The sequence below is a fragment of the Salarias fasciatus genome, unplaced genomic scaffold, assembly GCF_902148845.1.
Source record: "Salarias fasciatus unplaced genomic scaffold, fSalaFa1.1, whole genome shotgun sequence".
In the NCBI taxonomy this organism is placed as follows: domain Eukaryota; kingdom Metazoa; phylum Chordata; class Actinopteri; order Blenniiformes; family Blenniidae; genus Salarias; species Salarias fasciatus.
In genome coordinates this window covers 45,075-64,639 of record NW_021941386.1, presented here as the reverse complement: position 1 = coordinate 64,639, position 19,565 = coordinate 45,075, and the positions used below count along the sequence as shown (strand labels likewise).

General features: G+C 59.2%; 1 protein-coding gene across 1 annotated transcript in view; it reads right to left on the bottom strand.

Annotated features, from left to right (window-relative positions):
• Positions 1-831: 831 nt before the first annotated feature.
• Positions 832-19,565, bottom strand: part of cnga1b (cyclic nucleotide gated channel subunit alpha 1b) — a 30,360-nt gene continuing 11,626 nt past the window's right edge. Inside the window, exons 6-11 of the mRNA XM_030087419.1 lie at positions 18,101-18,273; positions 17,894-18,019; positions 17,208-17,360; positions 9,380-9,611; positions 9,120-9,295; positions 832-1,074 (exon numbers count right to left, since the gene is read on the bottom strand). Of these exons, the coding sequence (XP_029943279.1) occupies positions 832-1,074; positions 9,120-9,295; positions 9,380-9,611; positions 17,208-17,360; positions 17,894-18,019; positions 18,101-18,273 (1,103 nt within the window). The remainder of the gene's footprint in view (positions 1,075-9,119; positions 9,296-9,379; positions 9,612-17,207; positions 17,361-17,893; positions 18,020-18,100; positions 18,274-19,565) is intronic.

Genomic DNA, 19,565 nt, shown 5'->3' with positions numbered 1-19,565 from the left:
GTCAATACGTGACACCATGAGAGCCTGAATCACTCCCTCCCGCTCTGATTGGCCAGTCCCACACACAGCACCCCCTTCTGACTCCAGCCAGAGAAGCGCTCCAGCACCTGGACCGCTCCAGAACCTGGACCACTCCAGGACCTGGAGCGGTTCAGGTCCTGGACTGCTCCAGACCCTGGACCGCTCCAGGACCTGGCTGAAATGAAGAGTCAGAGCTGCTGTTCTGTCACCAGTTTTTACAGATCTCATTGTATTTCATTTTGCATCCCGGCAGCGTGATGAAGCAGCTTCATCATCCTCCCAGAAGCCGATCTGGACCTGAGTCTCCAGGCCCCGCCCACTGCCCTCTGCTGTGGAAATCAAAATATGGTCACCCTACAGCCTTTCTGGACCAGGACTCCCTTCCTCCGGTCCGCATGGACAGATGTGGACACATTCAGCCCACCGAACAGAAGACACCACAATCGTGGTTTTGATCCCTGCTGCTCAAGCCTGATTCTCCATTTGCTACGTCCTCCCATGCCTTTCCCAGCATTCCTTTGGTGCGAAGCCACACTCGGATCAAACATGTTGATAGAAAGTCTTTTTATTGGTAGCGTTGTTCTGGTAGCTGGGCTGCGACTAGCTGGTTAGCTTCCAGAGGGGATTCTTATGACTAGAACAGACTAGCTGTTACAGAATGTTACAGAGTATTAGAAGTAGAAGTATTTTAGTACGTATTTCACCAAGCGGGAAGTCCTGGAACGCCACCTCTGGCCTGGATGAGCTTCCAGCTGTCCCTGACTCTGCCCTCACAGGTTCTCAGCCTCAGCTCGGACCGTCCTCTGCTCGTCACTTCCTCTCTTCGTCTTTGGCGTCCAGGGCGGCACTAGGTGGGGCGGCGCTCAGTTGGTCGGCACGCGGCGGCGGCACGACTTTCCTCTCCAGGCGCGAGACTCGGTGCTTCAGCTTGCTGTGCGTGGCCTCGTGTTCGGCCAGCAGGCGGGCGTAGCGCGTCTGCAGGACGTCCAGAGAGCTGGACATCCGCTCCACCTTCTCCTCCATCTCCTTGGGGTCTGGACCTTGAGCTGCCACCTGCAGGAGCAGACCGGTTACTGCATCTGATGTGATCCCAGTGCCTTCTGTCATGAGAGGCATCAGGCAAAATGTCAGGCGAGACATCAGGCGAAACGTCAGGCGAGACGTCAGGCGAGACGTCAGGCGAAACGTCAGGCGAGACGTCAGGCGAAACGTCAGGTGAGGAGTCAGGCGAAACGTCAGGCGAAGCCATCAGGCGAGGAGTTAGGCGAAACATCAGGCGAGACGTCAGGCGAGGAGTCAGGCAAAGAGTCAGGCGAAACGTCAGGCGAGGAGTCCGGTGAAATGTCAGGCAAAACATCTGGCGAGAAGTCAGGCGAAACGTCAGGCGAGGAGTCAGGCGAAACGTCAGGCGAGGAGTCCAGTGAAACGTCAGGCGAGACGTCAGGTGAGACGTCAGCGAGGAGTCAGGGGAAACGTCAGGCGAGGAATCCGGTGAAACGTCAGGCGAGGAGTCGGGCGAGACGTCAGGCGAGGAGTCAGGCGAAACGTCAGGCGAGGAGTCAGACGAGACGTCAGGCGAGGAGTCAGGGGAAACGTCAGGCGAGGAATCCGGTGAAACGTCAGGCTAGGAGTCAGGCGAGACGTCAGGCGAGGAGTCAGGCGAAACGTCAGGCGAGGAGTCCGGTGAAACGTCAGGCAAGACGTCAGGCGAGACGTCAGGCAAGACATCAGGCGAGACGTCAGGTGAGGAGTCAGGTGAGGAGTCAGGCGAGACGTCAGGCGAGGAGTCAGGCGAAACGTCAGTCGAGACGTCAGGTGAGGAGTCAGGTGAAGCGTCAGGCGAGACGTCAGGCGAGGAGTCAGGCGAAACATCAGGTGAGACGTCAGGTGAGACGACAGGCGAGGAGTCAGGCGAGGAGTCAGGTGAAACGTCAGGCGAGGAGTCCGGTGAAACGTCAGGCGATGAGTCAGGTGAGATGTCAGGCAAGGAGTCAGGCGAAACGCCAGGCGAGGAGTCCGGTGAAATGTCAGGCAAAACATCAGGCAAGAAGTCAGGCGAAATGTCAGGCGAGGAGTCAGGCGAAACATCAGGCAAGACGTCAGGTGAGACGTCAGGCGAAACGTCAGGCGAGGAGTCAGGCAAAACGTCAGGCGAGGAGTCCGGTGAAACATCAGGCGAGGAGTCAGGCGAAACATCAGGCAAGATGTCAGGTGAGACGTCAGGCGAAACGTCAGGCGAGGAGTCAGGCGAAATGTCAGGCGAGGAGTCCGGTGAAACGTCAGGCGAGACGTCAGGCGAGACGTCAGGTGAGGAGTCAGGCGAGACGTCAGGCGAGACGGCAGGCAAGACGTCAGGTGAGTGTCAGGCGAAACGTCAGGCGAGGAGTCAGGGGAAACGTCAGGCGAGGAATCCGGTGAAACGTCAGGCGAGGAGTCAGGCGAGACGTCAGGCGAGGAGTCAGGCGAATCGTCAGGCGAGGAGTCCGGTGAAACGTCAGGCGAGACGTCAGGCAAGACGTCAGGCGAGACGTCAGGTGAGGAGTCAGGCGAAGCGTCAGGCGAGACGTCAGGCGAGGAGTCAGGCGAAACGTCAGTCGAGACGTCAGGTGAGGAGTCAGGTGAAGCGTCAGGCGAGACGTCAGGCGAGGAGTCAGGCGAAACGCCAGGCGAGGAGTCCGGTGAAATGTCAAGCAAAACATCAGGCAAGAAGTCAGGCGAAATGTCAGGCGAGGAGTCAGGCGAAACATCAGGCAAGACGTCAGGTGAGACGTCAGGCGAAACGTCAGGCGAGGAGTCAGGCGAAATGTCAGGCGAGGAGTCCGGTGAAACATCAGGCGTGGAGTCAGGCGAAACATCAGGCAAGATGTCAGGTGAGACGTCAGGCGAAACGTCAGGCGAGGAGTCAGGCGAAATGTCAGGCGAGGAGTCCGGTGAAACGGCAGGCGAGACGTCAGGCGAGACGTCAGGTGAGGAGTCAGGAGAGACGTCAGGCGAGACGGCAGGCGAGACGTCAGGTGAGGAGTCAGGCGAGACGTCAGGCGAGACGGCAGGCGAGACGTCAGGTGAGACGTCAGGCGAGACGTCAGGTGAGTGTCAGGCGAAACGTCAGGCGAGGAGTCAGGCGAAACGTCAGGCAAGGAGTCCGGTGAAACGTCAGGCGCGGAGTCAGGCGAGACGTCAGGCGAGGAGTCAGGGGAAACGTCAGGCGAGGAATCCGGTGAAACGTCAGGCTAGGAGTCAGGCGAGACGTCAGGCGAGGAGTCAGGCGAAACGTCAGGCGAGGAGTCCGGTGAAACGTCAGGCAAGACGTCAGGCGAGACGTCAGGCAAGACGTCAGGCGAGACGTCAGGTGAGGAGTCAGGCGAAGCGTCAGGCGAGACGTCAGGCGAGGAGTCAGGCGAAACGTCAGTCGAGACGTCAGGTGAGGAGTCAGGTGAAGCGTCAGGCGAGACGTCAGGCGAGGAGTCAGGCGAAACATCAGGTGAGACGTCAGGTGAGACGACAGGCGAGGAGTCAGGCGAGGAGTCAGGTGAAACGTCAGGCGAGGAGTCCGGTGAAACGTCAGGCGATTAGTCAGGTGAAATGTCAGGCGAGGAGTCCGGTGAAATGTCAGGCAAAACATCAGGCAAGAAGTCAGGCGAAATGTCAGGCGAGGAGTCAGGCGAAACATCAGGCAAGACGTCAGGTGAGACGTCAGGCGAAACATCAGGCAAGATGTCAGGTGAGACGTCAGGCGAAACGTCAGGCGAGGAGTCAGGCGAGACGTCAGGTGAGGAGTCCGGTGAAACGTCAGGCGAGACGTCAGGCGAGACGTCAGGTGAGGAGTCAGGCGAGACGTCAGGCGAGACGGCAGGCGAAACGTCAGGCGAGGAGTCAGGGGAAACGTCAGGCGAGGAATCCGGTGAAACGTCAGGCGAGGAGTCAGGCGAGACGTCAGGCGAAACGTCAGGCGAGGAGTCCGGTGAAACGTCAGGCGAGGAGTCAGGCGAGACGTCAGGCGAGGAGTCAGGGGAAACGTCAGGCGAGGAATCCGGTGAAACGTCAGGCGAGGAGTCAGGCGAGACGTCAGGCGAGGAGTCAGGCGAGACGTCAGGCGAGGAGTCAGGCGAAACGTCAGGCGAGGAGTCCGGTGAAACGTCAGGCGAGACGTCAGGCAAGACGTCAGGCGAGATGTCAGGTGAGGAGTCAGGCGAAGCGTCAGGCGAGACGTCAGGCGAGGAGTCAGGCGAAACGTCAGTCGAGACGTCAGGTGAGGAGTCAGGTGAAGCGTCAGGCGAGACGTCAGGCGAGGAGTCAGGCGAAACGCCAGGCGAGGAGTCCGGTGAAATGTCAAGCAAAACATCAGGCAAGAAGTCAGGCGAAATGTCAGGCGAGGAGTCAGGCGAAACATCAGGCAAGACGTCAGGTGAGACGTCAGGCGAAACGTCAGGCGAGGAGTCAGGCGAAATGTCAGGCGAGGAGTCCGGTGAAACATCAGGCGTGGAGTCAGGCGAAACATCAGGCAAGATGTCAGGTGAGACGTCAGGCGAAACGTCAGGCGAGGAGTCAGGCGAAATGTCAGGCGAGGAGTCCGGTGAAACGGCAGGCGAGACGTCAGGCGAGACGTCAGGTGAGGAGTCAGGAGAGACGTCAGGCGAGACGGCAGGCGAGACGTCAGGTGAGGAGTCAGGCGAGACGTCAGGCGAGACGTCAGGTGAAACGTCAGGCGAAACGTCAGGCGAGGAGTCCGGTGAAACATCAGGCGAGGAGTCAGGCGAAACATCAGGCAAGATGTCAGGTGAGACGTCAGGCGAAACGTCAGGCGAGGAGTCAGGCGAAATGTCAGGCGAGGAGTCCGGTGAAACGGCAGGCGAGACGTCAGGCGAGACGTCAGGTGAGGAGTCAGGAGAGACGTCAGGCGAGACGGCAGGCGAGACGTCAGGTGAGGAGTCAGGCGAGACGTCAGGCGAGACGGCAGGCGAGACGTCAGGTGAGTGTCAGGCGAAACGTCAGGCGAGGAGTCAGGCGAAACGTCAGGCAAGGAGTCCGGTGAAACGTCAGGCGCGGAGTCAGGCGAGACGTCAGGCGAGGAGTCAGGGGAAACGTCAGGCGAGGAATCCGGTGAAACGTCAGGCTAGGAGTCAGGCGAGACGTCAGGCAAGGAGTCAGGCGAAACGTCAGGCGAGGAGTCCGGTGAAACGTCAGGCAAGACGTCAGGCGAGACGTCAGGCAAGACGTCAGGCGAGACGTCAGGTGAGGAGTCAGGCGAAGCGTCAGGCGAGACGTCAGGCGAGGAGTCAGGCGAAACATCAGTCGAGACGTCAGGTGAGGAGTCAGGTGAAGCGTCAGGCGAGACGTCAGGCGAGGAGTCAGGCGAAACATCAGGTAAGACGTCAGGTGAGACGACAGGCGAGGAGTCAGGCGAGGAGTCAGGTGAAACGTCAGGCGAGGAGTCCGGTGAAACGTCAGGCGATGAGTCAGGTAAGATCTCAGGCAAGGAGTCAGGCGAAACGCCAGGCGAGGAGTCCGGTGAAATGTCAGGCAAAACATCAGGCAAGAAGTCAGGCGAAATGTCAGGCGAGGAGTCAGGCGAAACATCAGGCAAGACGTCAGGTGAGACGTCAGGCGAAACATCAGGCAAGATGTCAGGTGAGACGTCAGGCGAAACGTCAGGCGAGGAGTCAGGCGAGACGTCAGGCGAGGAGTCCGGTGAAACGTCAGGCGAGACGTCAGGCGAGACGGCAGGCAAGACGTCAGGTGAGTGTCTGGCGAAACGTCAGGCGAGGAGTCAGGGGACACGTCAGGCGAGGAATCCGGTGAAACGTCAGGCGAGGAGTCAGGCGAGACGTCAGGCGAAACGTCAGGCGAGGAGTCCGGTGAAACGTCAGGCGAGGAGTCAGGCGAGACGTCAGGCGAGGAGTCAGGGGAAACGTCAGGCGAGGAATCCGGTGAAACGTCAGGCGAGGAGTCAGGCGAGACGTCAGGCGAGGAGTCAGGCGAGACGTCAGGCGAGGAGTCAGGCGAAACGTCAGGCGAGGAGTCCGGTGAAACGTCAGGCGAGACGTCAGGCAAGACGTCAGGCGAGATGTCAGGTGAGGAGTCAGGCGAAGCGTCAGGCGAGACGTCAGGCGAGGAGTCAGGCGAAACGTCAGTCGAGACGTCAGGTGAGGAGTCAGGTGAAGCGTCAGGTGAGACGTCAGGCGAGGAGTCAGGCGAAACGCCAGGCGAGGAGTCCGGTGAAATGTCAAGCAAAACATCAGGCAAGAAGTCAGGCGAAATGTCAGGCGAGGAGTCAGGCGAAACATCAGGCAAGACGTCAGGTGAGACGTCAGGCGAAACGTCAGGCGAGGAGTCAGGCGAAATGTCAGGCGAGGAGTCCGGTGAAACATCAGGCGAGGAGTCAGGCGAAACATCAGGCAAGATGTCAGGTGAGACGTCAGGCGAAACGTCAGGCGAGGAGTCAGGCGAAATGTCAGGCGAGGAGTCCGGTGAAACGTCAGGCGAGACGTCAGGCGAGACGTCAGGTGAGGAGTCAGGAGAGACGTCAGGCGAGACGGCAGGCGAGACGTCAGGTGAGGAGTCAGGCGAGACGTCAGGCGAGACGGCAGGCGAGACGTCAGGTGAGACGTCAGGCGAAACGTCAGGCGAGGAGTCAGGCGAAACGTCAGGCAAGGAGTCCGGTGAAACGTCAGGCGTGGAGTCAGGCGAGACGTCAGGCGAGGAGTCAGGGGAAACCTCAGGTGAGGAATCCGGTGAAACGTCAGGCGAGGAGTCAGGCGAGACGTCAGGCGAGGAGTCAGGGGAAACCTCAGGTGAGGAATCCGGTGAAACGTCAGGCGAGACGTCAGGTGAGCATTCAGGTGAAACATCAGGCGAGGAGTCAGGCGAAACATCAGGCAAGCAGTCAGGTGAAATGTCAGGCGAGGAGTCAGGCGAAACGTCAGGTGAGCATTCAGGTGAAACATCAGGTGAGGAGTCAGATGAGACGTCAGGCGAAACATTAGGTGAAACGTCAGGCGAGGAGTCAGGCGAAACGTCAGGCGAGGATTCAGGTGAAACATCAGGCAAGGAGTCAGATGAGACGTCAGGCGAAACATCAGGTGAAACGTCAGGCGAGGAGTCAGGCGAAACGTCAGGCGAGGATTCAGGTGAAGCGTCAGGCGAGACATTAGGCGAGGAGTCAGGTGAAACATCAGGCGAGGAGTCAGGCGAAACATCAGGCAAGACGTCAGGTGAGACGTCAGGCGAAACGTCAGGTGAAACGTCAGGCGAAACGTCAGGCGAGGAGTCCGGTGAAACATCAGGCGAGGAGTCAGGCGAAACATCAGGCAAGATGTCAGGTGAGACGTCAGGCGAAACGTCAGGCGAGGAGTCAGGCGAAATGTCAGGCGAGGAGTCCGGTGAAACGTCAGGCGAGACGTCAGGCGAGACGTCAGGTGAGGAGTCAGGCAAGACGTCAGGCGAGACGGCAGGTGAGACGTCAGGTGAGTGTCAGGCGAAACGTCAGGCGAGGAGTCAGGCGAAACGTCAGGCAAGGAGTCCGGTGAAACGTCAGGCGCGGAGTCAGGCGAGACGTCAGGCGAGGAGTCAGGGGAAACCTCAGGTGAGGAATCCGGTGAAACGTCAGGCGCGGAGTCAGGCGAGACGTCAGGCGAGGAGTCAGGCGAAACGTCAGGCGAGGAGTCCGGTGAAACGTCAGGCGAGACGTCAGGCGAGACGTCAGGTGAGCATTCAGGTGAAACATCAGGCGAGGAGTCAGGCGAAACATCAGGCAAGGAGTCAGGTGAAATGTCAGGCGAGGAGTCAGGCGAAACGTCAGGTGAGCATTCAGGTGAAACATCAGGTGAGGAGTCAGATGAGACGTCAGGCGAAACATCAGGTGAAACGTCAGGCGAGGAGTCAGGCGAAACGTCAGGCGAGGATTCAGGTGAAACATCAGGCAAGGAGTCAGATGAAATGTCAGGCGAGGAGTCAGGCGAAACGTCAGGTGAGCATTCAGGTGAAACATCAGGCAAGGAGTCAGGTGAAATGTCAGGCGAGGAGTCAGGCGAAACGTCAGGTGAGCATTCAGGTGAAACATCAGGTGAGGAGTCAGATGAGACGTCAGGCGAAACATCAGGTGAAACGTCAGGCGAGGAGTCAGGCGAAACGTCAGGCGAGGATTCAGGTGAAGCGTCAGGCGAGACATTAGGCGAGGAGTCAGGCGAAACATCAGGCGAGGAGTCAGGCGAAACATCAGGCAAGATGTCAGGTGAGAGGTCAGGCGAAACGTCAGGCGAGGAATCAGGCGAAATGTCAGGCGAGGAGTCCGGTGAAACGTCAGGCGAGACGTCAGGCGAGAAGTCAGGTGAGGAGTCAGGCGAGACGGCAGGCGAAACGTCAGGCGAAACATCAGGCGAGACGTCAGGTGAGTGTCAGGCGAAACGTCTGGCGAGGAGTCAGGCGAAACGTCAGGCGAGGAGTCCGGTGAAACGTCAGGCGAGGAGTCAGGCGAGACGTCAGGCGAGGAGTCAGGGGAAACCTCAGGTGAGGAATCCGGTGAAACGTCAGGCGAGGAGTCAGGCGAGACGTCAGGCGAGGAGTCAGGCGAAACGTCAGGCGAGGAGTCTGGTGAAACGTCAGGCGAGACGTCAGGCGAGACGTCAGGTGAGCATTCAGGTGAAACATCAGGCGAGGAGTCAGGCGAAACATCAGGCAAGGAGTCAGGTGAAATGTCAGGCGAGGAGTCAGGCGAAACGTCAGGTGAGCATTCAGGTGAAACATCAGGCAAGGAGTCAGATGAGACGTCAGGCGAAACATCAGGTGAAACGTCAGACGAGGAGTCAGGTGAAGCGTCAGGCGAGACATTAGGCGAGGAGTCAGGCGAAACGTCAGGCGAAGATTCCGGTGAAACGTCAGGTGAGACGTCAGGCGAGACGTCAGGCGAAACAACAGGCGGAATGTCAGGAGACATGTCAGACGAGGAGTCAGGTGAAACGTCAGGTGGGTCTCAGGTCTGTCTCAGGTGAGGTCTCAGGTGCGGTCTCAGGTGCGGTCTCACGTGGGGGTTCAGGTGGGTCTCAGGTGGGTCTCAGGTGAGGTCTCAGGTGGGTCCCAGGTGGGTCTCAGGCCAGACCCACCTCCAGGTCCAGCAGGCCGTCCTTCATCAGGATCTGCCGGCCCTTCTCCTCCAGGATGGCCTTGGCGTCGGGGTACTCGGTGAGCGCCTCCATCAGGTCATCCTTGGAGAGGCAGAACAGGTCGGAGTAGCCGATGCTGCGGATGTTGGCGGTCCGCCTGTTGCCGGCCTTGCTGCCTGTTGGAGCAGAGATGAGGATCAGCGGTGCCCCCTGCTGGCAGCGGCCCGACCCCGGAGCGGCCCAACCCCCCGACCCCTGACCTTTGATGGCCAGGATGCTGATCTCGCCGAAGTAGCTGCCGTCGCTCAGGACCACGAACTGCGTGACGCCGTCGTCGGCCACCACGGCCAGCTTGCCCTCCTTGATGATGTACATCTCCCGGCCGATGTCGCCCTTCTTACAGATGTAGTCCCCGGGGCTGTACACCTGCGGCTGTAGCTTCAGCACCAGCTCCACCAGCAGCCCCGCCTCGCAGTCCGCAAAGATCCGCACCTGCACAGCCGCACCCGGCACACGGTTACACTCACAAAACACGTCACTCCATCAACAACATCATACAGTTACACACACAACAACAACAACGTCATACAGTTACACACACAACAACAACAACGTCATACAGATACACACACAACAACAACAACAACGTCATACAGATACACACACAACAACATCCACACCATCGGGCAGAAGCCTGCGGCCTGATAGGAACGGCAAACGGTGCACACAACCCAGTGGGACAGGCACTGCCTGGAAGAGCAGAGCCCCGACTAGGGCCTCCGTAGTGGACAACAGGCCGGTCAGATGTCTGCACATCTGCTTCTCAGAGCTCCGACTGGACACAAGAGCTCCGGCCGGCACGCCGCCCGCCCCATCCGGACGCCACCGGAGCCGTGAGGGGGCGAATAGACAGAGCGCGCAGCCACACGCTACGCCGTGGTAACGGCCAGCATAAACGCCGTCTTACGTAACACACACTGCAGCTCTGCTGCTGCCAGAGGTTCAAAGGGAGGCTGACACAAGCTCTCCAGCACCAGATGTAGATCCGAGGTGGGTGCCCGCGGCCTCCAGGGGGGGTGGGCCTCAGAGCCCTCCTGAGGAAAGCCCACACCAGAGTGTGGTCCACAATCGTGCCGCCTCCAACCATGCATGGCGGGCTGGCCCGCCACCGCACACACCCCCAGGGTGAACGGGGACCGGGCTATGTCCAAAGACTGCAAAAGTCCAGGACCACGAGGGACCGGGCAGGGCACTGGGTCCTCCCCTCGGCTGTTGCACCACCGTGCAACCAACCTCCACCACTATCAGACAGCCGCCGGTACAGGGTGCCCTAGCACCCGAGGCGGCTCGCCCGACAGGCTCCGAACAGCCAACGCCCCCTGAGGGGCAGCAAGTCGGGCCCCTCAGTCGCCAGGTGCAAGACAGAGATGGTGAGCAACCGGCGGAGCAGAGGAAACCAAGCCCGTGCCGGCCAGTAGGGGGCCACCAGCAGCAGTGTGTGTGTGTGTGTGTGTGTGTGTGTGTGTGTGTGTGTGTGTGTGTGTGTGTGTGTGTGTGTGCCCCTCTGAAGCACACTGATGGGCGTCGACCAAGGAGAGGGGCCAGCGGGAACGTCCACCGAAGGACTTGTGGCCAAGAGTGCACAAGCGCCTCGTGGCCCAGAGGCCAGTGGCTCACGGGGGGTTAGGAGGAAAGTAGCCACCTCCTAAGCACCCCCCAGTGCACATATGGAGGCACCACCCCCTGGTGGAGGATTCCAACAGGAGAGGGAGTCCGTCAGCGCGTTGAGGCCCCTGCAGGCACATGACCTGCAGGCCGGCCAGACAGGACGCCAACCGTCCACAACGCCACTGGGAGGCCTGCCATCACCAGACAGGCCTGCCCACGAAGCCCGGCTGATGCTACACCCAGTAGGGGAATGGACCCCCCGGCGGGGACTGCGGCCACCGCCCTAAGCTGGCCACGTAACACCACAAGCAGGGTCCGTACAAGCCTGGGAGAAGGCAAAGCACGGCTGTCACCAGCTAGAGGCTCCAGGCCGACACCAAGAGTGCGGCCCAGTAGGACAAGACGAGGCCAGGGCGATAAGCTGCAGGAAGGGGGCGCACGTCCTGCCCCCTTGCCAGAGGTGCCCTGCTCCAAAGCAGGCACCAATAAGCCAGAAGAACACAACAGTGCTTCCATTGGCAGCGCCCAAACCAACACTCATCGCGTAGCGACCGCCACCGCGGGGTCCTACTGCAGGGGAAGCAGCACATGCGGCCCATAACCGAGAGCCAGCCAACACTAGCCTTACTGCAATCAGCAAAGATCATGCCGACAAGCCAAGCGAGGCGCGCACAAACAGAGCTCCTTCCAGGAGGGGGACCGACTGCTCAGCAGCCCCCTCCTCCATCAGCCCCCACAGTAGCACCACCCACCAGATCCGGGGTGCAGTGCAAATCACCGGGCTAACAGCTCAGAGAGCCACCCCAGGCGGAGTGTGTAGCAGCCTCCTGCACCGTCCGCCCGCCCCGCGTTGCCACCCGCCGGGAACGGTGGGTGCACCCAACAAGTCAATACAACGGCAGTGCGACACGCTGGGGGAGGGGCGGACGCCACCTGCACAGCGGACGCCGTGTGATCAAGCCCCTGAAAGCCAGCTGAGGCCGTACGTGGGAGAGGGGACAGCCTCGCAGCGGCGCCCTCGTCGCTGTGCTGTCGGAGCGGTACCCGGCCAGAAGAAAAAGCAGCATACAAGAAGCAGAGGGAGGAGTGTGTCACCTGCACAGTCAGCCTCAATCACCGGCCAGCAAGCCAGCAGAGTCACATCCCGGAGAGGGACGGCTGCCCCCGGCAGCCCCCCTCCATCAGCTGCCACTAGGTCAACCACCAGGGGCGAGGGGGGGGGGGGGGGGGTGCGCAAACAGCACCCAGAAGGCCGTAGGACAACAACAATGCAGTAAGCTGAGGGAAGGCAGCCCACGCCGCCTGCACAGCAAACGCTAACCACCGGCCAGGGTCCCAGCTAAGGCCATGTCGAGGAGAGGGAACGGCTGCCCAAGCAGCTCCCTCCTTCAACAGCCTGCAAAGTGGCACCACCCTACAGCAGCGGGGGCGTGCATCGCACACCCGCCACCAATAGTGAAAGGGGGAAACTGAGGGGAAGGGGCCGTATGCCGCCCGCGAAGCAACGCAGAACACCAGGCCGTCCAGGAAGGGAAGCTCGACGGCTCCTTCCACCGTCTGCCACCGTGCCACCCGACAGCCAGGGCGGGGGCGAGCAATAGGCCAGAACAATGGCAGCGTGAGCAGCTGAGGGACGCCATAGCCGGCCCCACATCTGGCATATGCTCCAGGCCGGCCGCAGCCCCCCCCAGGCACAGCAGCTAGACTACACCCCCCGTTCCTCAGAAGGGGGGAGAGCGAGGACACCCCCAGCCAGCCAGCCCGCTGTGCCCAAGGCACGTAGCCACTGGCCATGCACAGGTTGTACAACAGCCCCTTCCTGAGGTGTACAGGACCAAGACAACTGGGACAGTGGTCGCGGCCATCATCCGCCTGTAGGGGGGGCACCCCAGGCAACACTGCAGTGAGAACCGTCCATCGCCAAACACGCAGTTCTCCCACCTCATATCACATCCTGTCCATGGAGGTTGAGGGAAGGGGGCGCACGCCGCCTGCACAACCAAACCAGACACCATCCACGACCAGCAGAGAGAGCGGCCACCAGACGACTGCTCTCTCTCCTCCTGCCTGACCGCACTGCCGCGTGCACGCAGTTGGTCAGAATAATAGCAGCGCAGAAGCTGAAGGAAGGGGGCGCACGCCACCTGCACAGCAACTGCAGCCGAGCCCGTTGGAGGACTGGGCACCCGGAGTAGGAGATGCTAGCACGGTAAGCCGAGGGAAGGGAGCATACGCCGCCTGCACGGCAAACGCAGAGTGTAAGCTGGCAGCCGGGCAGCACCACAATGGAAAAAAACAGTGGACCAGGGAAAGTCTATTCCAGGGTACTGGAGAGGAGGATCCGACCGATAGTTGAACCTCGGATTCAGGAGGAACAATGCGGTTTTCGTCCTGGTCGTGGAACAGTGGACCAGCTCTATACCCTCCATAGGGGCTCGAGGGCTCGTGGGAGTTTGCCCAACCAGTCCACATGTGTTTTGTGGATTTGGAGAAGGCATTCGACCGTGTCCCTCGTGGTGTCTTGTGGGGGGTGCTCCGGGAATACGGAGTCCGGGGCCCCCTGTTAAGGGCCGTCCGTTCTCTGTATGACCGGAGTAGGAGTCTGGTCCGCATTGCCGGCAGTAAGTTGGACATGTTCCCGGTGCATGTTGGACTCCGGCAGGGCTGCCCTTTGTCACCGGTTCTGTTCATCATTTTTATGGACAGAATTTCTAGGTGCAGCCAGGAGCTGGAGGGGGTCCGGTTCGGGGACCACAGGATTTCATCTCTGCTTTTTGCAGATGATGTTTTCCTGTTGGCTTCATCGAACCAGGACCTACAGCATGCACTGGGGCGGTTCGCAGCCGAGTGTGAAGCGGCAGGGATGAGGATCAGCACCTCCAAATCCGAGCCCATGGTCCTCAACCGGAACAAGGTGGCTTGCCCTCTCCAGGTAGGTGGAGAGACCCTAGCCCAGGTGGAGGAGTTCAAGTATCTTGGAGTCTTGTTCACGAGTGGGGGACGGATGGAGGTGAGATTGACAGGCGGATCGGTGCAGCGTCTGCAGTGATGCAGTCGTTGTATCGGTCCGTTGTGGTGAAGAGGGAGCTGAGCCGAAAGGTGAAGCTCTCGATTTACCGGTCAATCTACGCTCCCACCCTCACCTATGGTCATGAGCTTTGGGTCATGACCGAAAGGACAAGATCCCGGATACAAGCGGCCGAAATGAGCTTCCTCCGTAGGGTGGCTGGGCGCTCCCTTAGAGATAGGGTGAGGAGCTCAGTCACCAGGGAGGAGCTCAGAGTAGAGCCGCTACTCCTCCACATCGAGAGGGGCCAGCTGAGGTGGCTCGGGCATCTGTTCAGGATGCCTCCTGGACGCCTCCCTGGGGAGGTTGTCCGGGCATGTCCCACTGGGAGGAGACCCCGGGGAAGACCCAGGACACGCTGGAGAGACTATGTCTCTCGGCTGGCCTGGGAACGCCTTGGGATCCTCCCGGAAGAGCTGGAGGAAGTGTCTGGGGACAGGGAAGTCTGGGCATCTCTGCTGAGACGCGACCCGGCCCCGGATAAGCGGTTGAAGATGGATGGATGGATGGACCAGGGACGCTTGCTCCTCACTGCTCCACAGTGGTGCCATCAGTCAGGGTGTCGGGTGCCCGGGACGGTGGTGCGGGAAGCCGAGGGAAGGGGCGAATATGCAGCCTGCACGGCAAACCAAGTGGGCACGGGGGGAGAACGATCGCCCCACTGCTCCCGCGGGAGCGGCTCCACACACCAAGCAACAGGTGTGGGGAAAAGGACAGGGCGGCAGGCCAGAACGCCGGCCGCACAGCAACGTCCGCTACTTAGCACCAAGAACAGATGGCTATGCCGCCGCTCGCGCAGAACACGGAGCGGTCCGCCGCACAAATAGTGCAGACAGCACATTGGCATAACACCGCACCAGCAGACACACTGCAACCTGGTGGCAATCCGGCGGAAACACCGCAACCTGGTGTTGAGGGAACACCATAGCCTGGCATTGCAGAAACACCGCAGCCTGGCGGAAACACCACAACTTGGTGGAAACACCGCAACCTGGTGTTGCAGAAACACCGTAACCTGGCGTTGCGGACACACTGCAACCAGCATAAGCGCTGCAACCAGCGTAAGCGCAGCAACTAGCGTAAGTACTGCAACAACGGAAACACCGCAAGCGCCACAACAGCGGGACCACCGCAACCAGCGTCCTCGCACTTACTTCTAGAGGAATGGCGACACCACCATACACCAAGATGTGTATGTGTGGAGAAACACAGCAGGCCAGTGTGGGGGGGCGGGGCATACATGCTACCGGGGTGGGGCCATGCACACGCCCCCCCCCCCCCCCCCCCCCCCCCCCGTCCCCCCACACAAGCCTGCTGTGATTCTACAGCATACGCCCCCTTCCCCGCAGTTTCCCCCCTTCACTATTGGTGGCGGGTGTGCGGTGCACACCCCTGCTGCTGTTGTTCCGCGGCAGACCGTGGCGCCTTCTCAGCAGGAGGGTTCTGCTGTCTCAGCGCGGTGGCCGGGTGGGACACCCCCGTCCTCACCGTCTCTGTCTTGCACCTGGCAACTGAGGGGTCTGACTTGCTGCTGAGCAGCTGTTCGGAGCCTGTCGGGCGAGCCGCCTCGGGTGCTAGGGCGCCCTCTACCGGCGGCTGTCTGATAGTGGTGGAGGTTGGTTGCACAGTAGTGCAACAGCCATGGGGAGGACCCAGTGCCCTGCCCGGTCCCCCGTGGTCCTGGACTTTTGCAGTCTTTGGACATAGCCTGGTCCCCGTTCACCCTGGGGGTGTGTGCGGAGGTGGGACAGCCCGCCATGCATGGTCGGAGGCGGCGCGATTGTGGACCACACTCAGGTGTGGGCTTTCCTCAGGGGGGCTCTGAGGCCCACCCCCCTGGAGGCCGCGGGCACCCACCTCGGATCTACATCTGGTGCTGGAGAGCTTGTGTCAGCCTCCCTTTGAACCTCTGGCAGCAGCAGAGCTGCAGTGTAAGACGGCGTTTATGCTGGCCATTACCACGGCGTAGCGTGTGGCTGTGCGCTCTGTCTATTTGCCCAGCATGCCTCTGGTGGCGCCCAGACGGGGTGGGCGGCTCGCCGGCCGGAGCTCTTGTGTCCAGTCGGAGCTCTGAGAAGCTACATGGCCGCTGTGGCAGATGTGCAGACATCTGACCTGATCCTGGCACTTTAGGCAGCTCCGACCTCGAAGGTCACAAGGCTCCCAGCGACGGTGTATCACGATGACGTACAGGCTCATCCCGTCAGGTGTACAGGAACTGAACGCGAGAAGAAAAATAGGAGACGATTGGTGGGTGGAGCCCTGAACTCCTGGGTTCCTGTTGGTATACATACTCGAACTGCGCATGCGCGAAGGGAACATTCCGGTGCTTTAAGCACCGCCTCTGGCGGTCAGTAGGGATGAAATAGAACAGCAACCCACAATCACTTCATCAACGACGTCATACAGTTACACACAACATCGTACAGTAACACACACATCATCATACAGATACACACAATAACAACACCAACAAGCCGAGCAACCTGCAGCTGCAGTCGCACACAGCTACATCAAACAACCATGTCAGTAATCACAGCATAGACTCACAACACCCAGCAGAGACACCCAGACCGAGCGTCCACACTCCCAGCAGAGACACCCAGACCGAGTGTCCACACTCCCAGCAGAGACACCCAGACCGAGCGTCCACACTCCCAGCAGAGACACCCAGACCGAGTGTCCACACTCCCAGCAGAGACACCCAGACCGAGCGTCCACACTCCCAGCAGAGACACCCCCAGACCGAGTGTCCACACTCCCAGCAGAGACACCCCCAGACCGAGTGTCCACACTCCCAGCAGAGACACCCAGACCGAGTGTCCACACTCCCAGCAGAGACACCCAGACCGAGTGTCCACACTCCCAGCAGAGACACCCAGACTGAGTGTACGCACTCCCAGCAGAGACACCCAGACTGAGCGTCCACACTCCCAGCAGAGACACCCCCAGACCGAGTGTCCACACTCCCAGCAGAGACACCCAGACCGAGTGTCCACACTCCCAGCAGAGACACCCAGACTGAGTGTACGCACTCCCAGCAGAGACACCCAGACTGAGCGTCCACACTCCCAGCAGAGACACCCCCAGACCGAGCGTCCACACTCCCAGCAGAGACACCCCCAGACCGAGTGTCCACACTCCCAGCAGAGACACCCCCAGACCGAGTGTCCACACTCCCAGCAGAGACACCCAGACCGAGTGTCCACACTCCCAGCAGAGACACCCAGACCGAGTGTCCACACTCCCAGCAGAGACACCCAGACTGAGTGTCCACACTCCCAGCAGAGACACCCCCAGACCGAGTGTCCGCACTCCCAGCAGAGACACCCAGAGTGAGCGTCCACACTGACCTTCTTCAGAGTGTCCAGGTGGACGTTGATGGCGATCTCGGCCCTCAGCTTGTCTGGCAGGTACTTCAGAACCTCGCGCTCGTCCACCGCCTTCTTGTTGGTCCACAGGAAGTCGAACCACTTGATGACTCGTTTCTCTAAATCCTTGGTGACCTGTAGAACCAGGACCAGGGTTTTCAGGCAGAACCAGGACCAGGGTTTTCAAAAGAACCAGAACCAGAACCAGTATTTTCAACAGAACCAGATCCCAGGTTCAGTTTACCTGTGTTAGCTGCTGATTGACTGACGGTCTGACTGACTGACAGTCTGACTGACTGACTAACTGACTGACTGACTGACTGACTGACTGACTGACTGACTGACTGACTGACTGACTGACTGACTGACTGACTGACTGACTGACTGACTGACTGACGGTCTGACTGACTGACTGACTGACTGACTGACAGTCTGACTGACTGACTGACTGACTTACTGACTGATTGATGGTCTGACTGAGTGACTCACGGTCTGTCTAATTGATTGACGGTCTGACTGACTGATGGATTGACCGTCTGACTGACATTCTGACTGACTGACTGACTGACTGACGGTCTGACTGACTGATCGATTCACAGTCTGACTTAATGACTGATCGATTCATGGTCTGATTAACTGACTGACTGATTGACTGACGTCTGACTGACCTTCCTGAAGCTCATGTACTGCTTGATGGCGTCGATGCGAGCCTGGAAATCCGCTCTGGCTGCGTTCATGTTGGTGATCATGGAGCCGACGTTTCCCACGATGGTGGCGAAGATTAGCACCCCAACCTGGACCAGGACCAGAACACAGCAGAGCTCCACACAGTGGACACACTTTGATTGGCTGAGGACGACTGACACAGAACTCACCAGAAAGTCAGTGACCACAAAGAAGTACTCGGAGTTCTCCACAGGGGGCGGTGTTTCCCCGATGGTGGTGAGGGTCAGCGTGGACCAGTACATGCTGTAGGCATACTTCCTCACCAGGCGGCCAAACTCCGGGTCCGACGGGTCAGGATACACAAAGCGGTCTGCCCCAAAGCCTGATGGGTACAAGACGGGGCAGGTGAATCCAAGGGGTGGGGCTGAGGGTGAGGCTGAGGCTGAGGGTGACAGTGAGGGTGAGGCTGAGGGTGAGGCTGAGGCTGAGGGTGACAGTGAGGGTGAGGCCGAGGCCGAGGCTGAGGGTCAGGTGGTCAGGCGGTCGGGCGGTCAGCTGGTCAGGTGGTTGGTTGGGTGGTCAGGTATGTGGGTGGTCACGTGGTCAGACAGTCAGTGGGTGGTTGGTTGGTGTCAAGTCAAACTTGAGGTGGATCTGTCTAAAGAAATAAGGCAGGTTCAAAGAACAGGAGGCGGAACCTTCAGAGCAGGAGGCGGATCCTTCCTGAGACCTGCCGGACCTGAATCAGTGGAGCCCCAGCACAGGTGAGGCAATCAAGCAGACAGCAGCACCAAGCATCAGACAGAGACTGAACGCGATTGCTTGCAAACTCACCCTGCAGATTCAAAGCACCTACAAACACCAGAGAGGCAACCGGTAAGCAGCCGAGCTGTCTAAAAAACTGGTGGAATGAAGAGACACTGCGCACGGCGTTTAGTCCTGATTGCTGATTACCATCAATTGCGCTGTGTGTGAATGACTAGTGCTCATGTGTTGGTTATGTTTAAATATTTCACTTTGATTTGGGAATCTGCTTAATCATTATGAATTGGAAGCTTGATTTGGATTCAGCAGTAACTGGGTTGAGTTTCACAAATGTATTTGTAATTGCCATGGTTATTCTTTTGCAAATACTTTGATAGAATATGATTTGTGATTTTTTGAACAGAATTTAAATGTTTCCTTTTTTTTTCTCTTTGGAAGGTTTTTCACCTATGTCCAAATGTCAAGTGGCAAAACTGAATCCTGAAACCTGCACCTAAAAATAAAAGATGCAAAGAAGGACAAGCTGTTTGATCATTGAGTGAATCCGCTTCCTACAACTCTGAGTAGGTGACTCATCCCGTTCAAGTGGGGATTGCAGGGAAACCGAAGAGAACTTGACAGTGAAAAACCGGGAGACCGGGAAACGGCCAGCCAGGAGAGCAGAAGTCCGGGAGCTTCAGCTGGATCAGCTCGAAGAAAACCTGGAGTCCTGGTGGGAAACAAGCAAACAATCACCTTGGAGAAAGGCTTCACTAAGGAAGACATTCATCAAGTGTCAAAGAGTTGGACTTTTGTGAGTAACCAGCAGGTGGAGACATGGAGGGCCAAGTAAGTGGAAAAGCTGTGGAGCAACTTAAAGTTCAGAGGACAACAGCCAAGAGAATGTTTTCTCGCCTTGTTAACAGTATC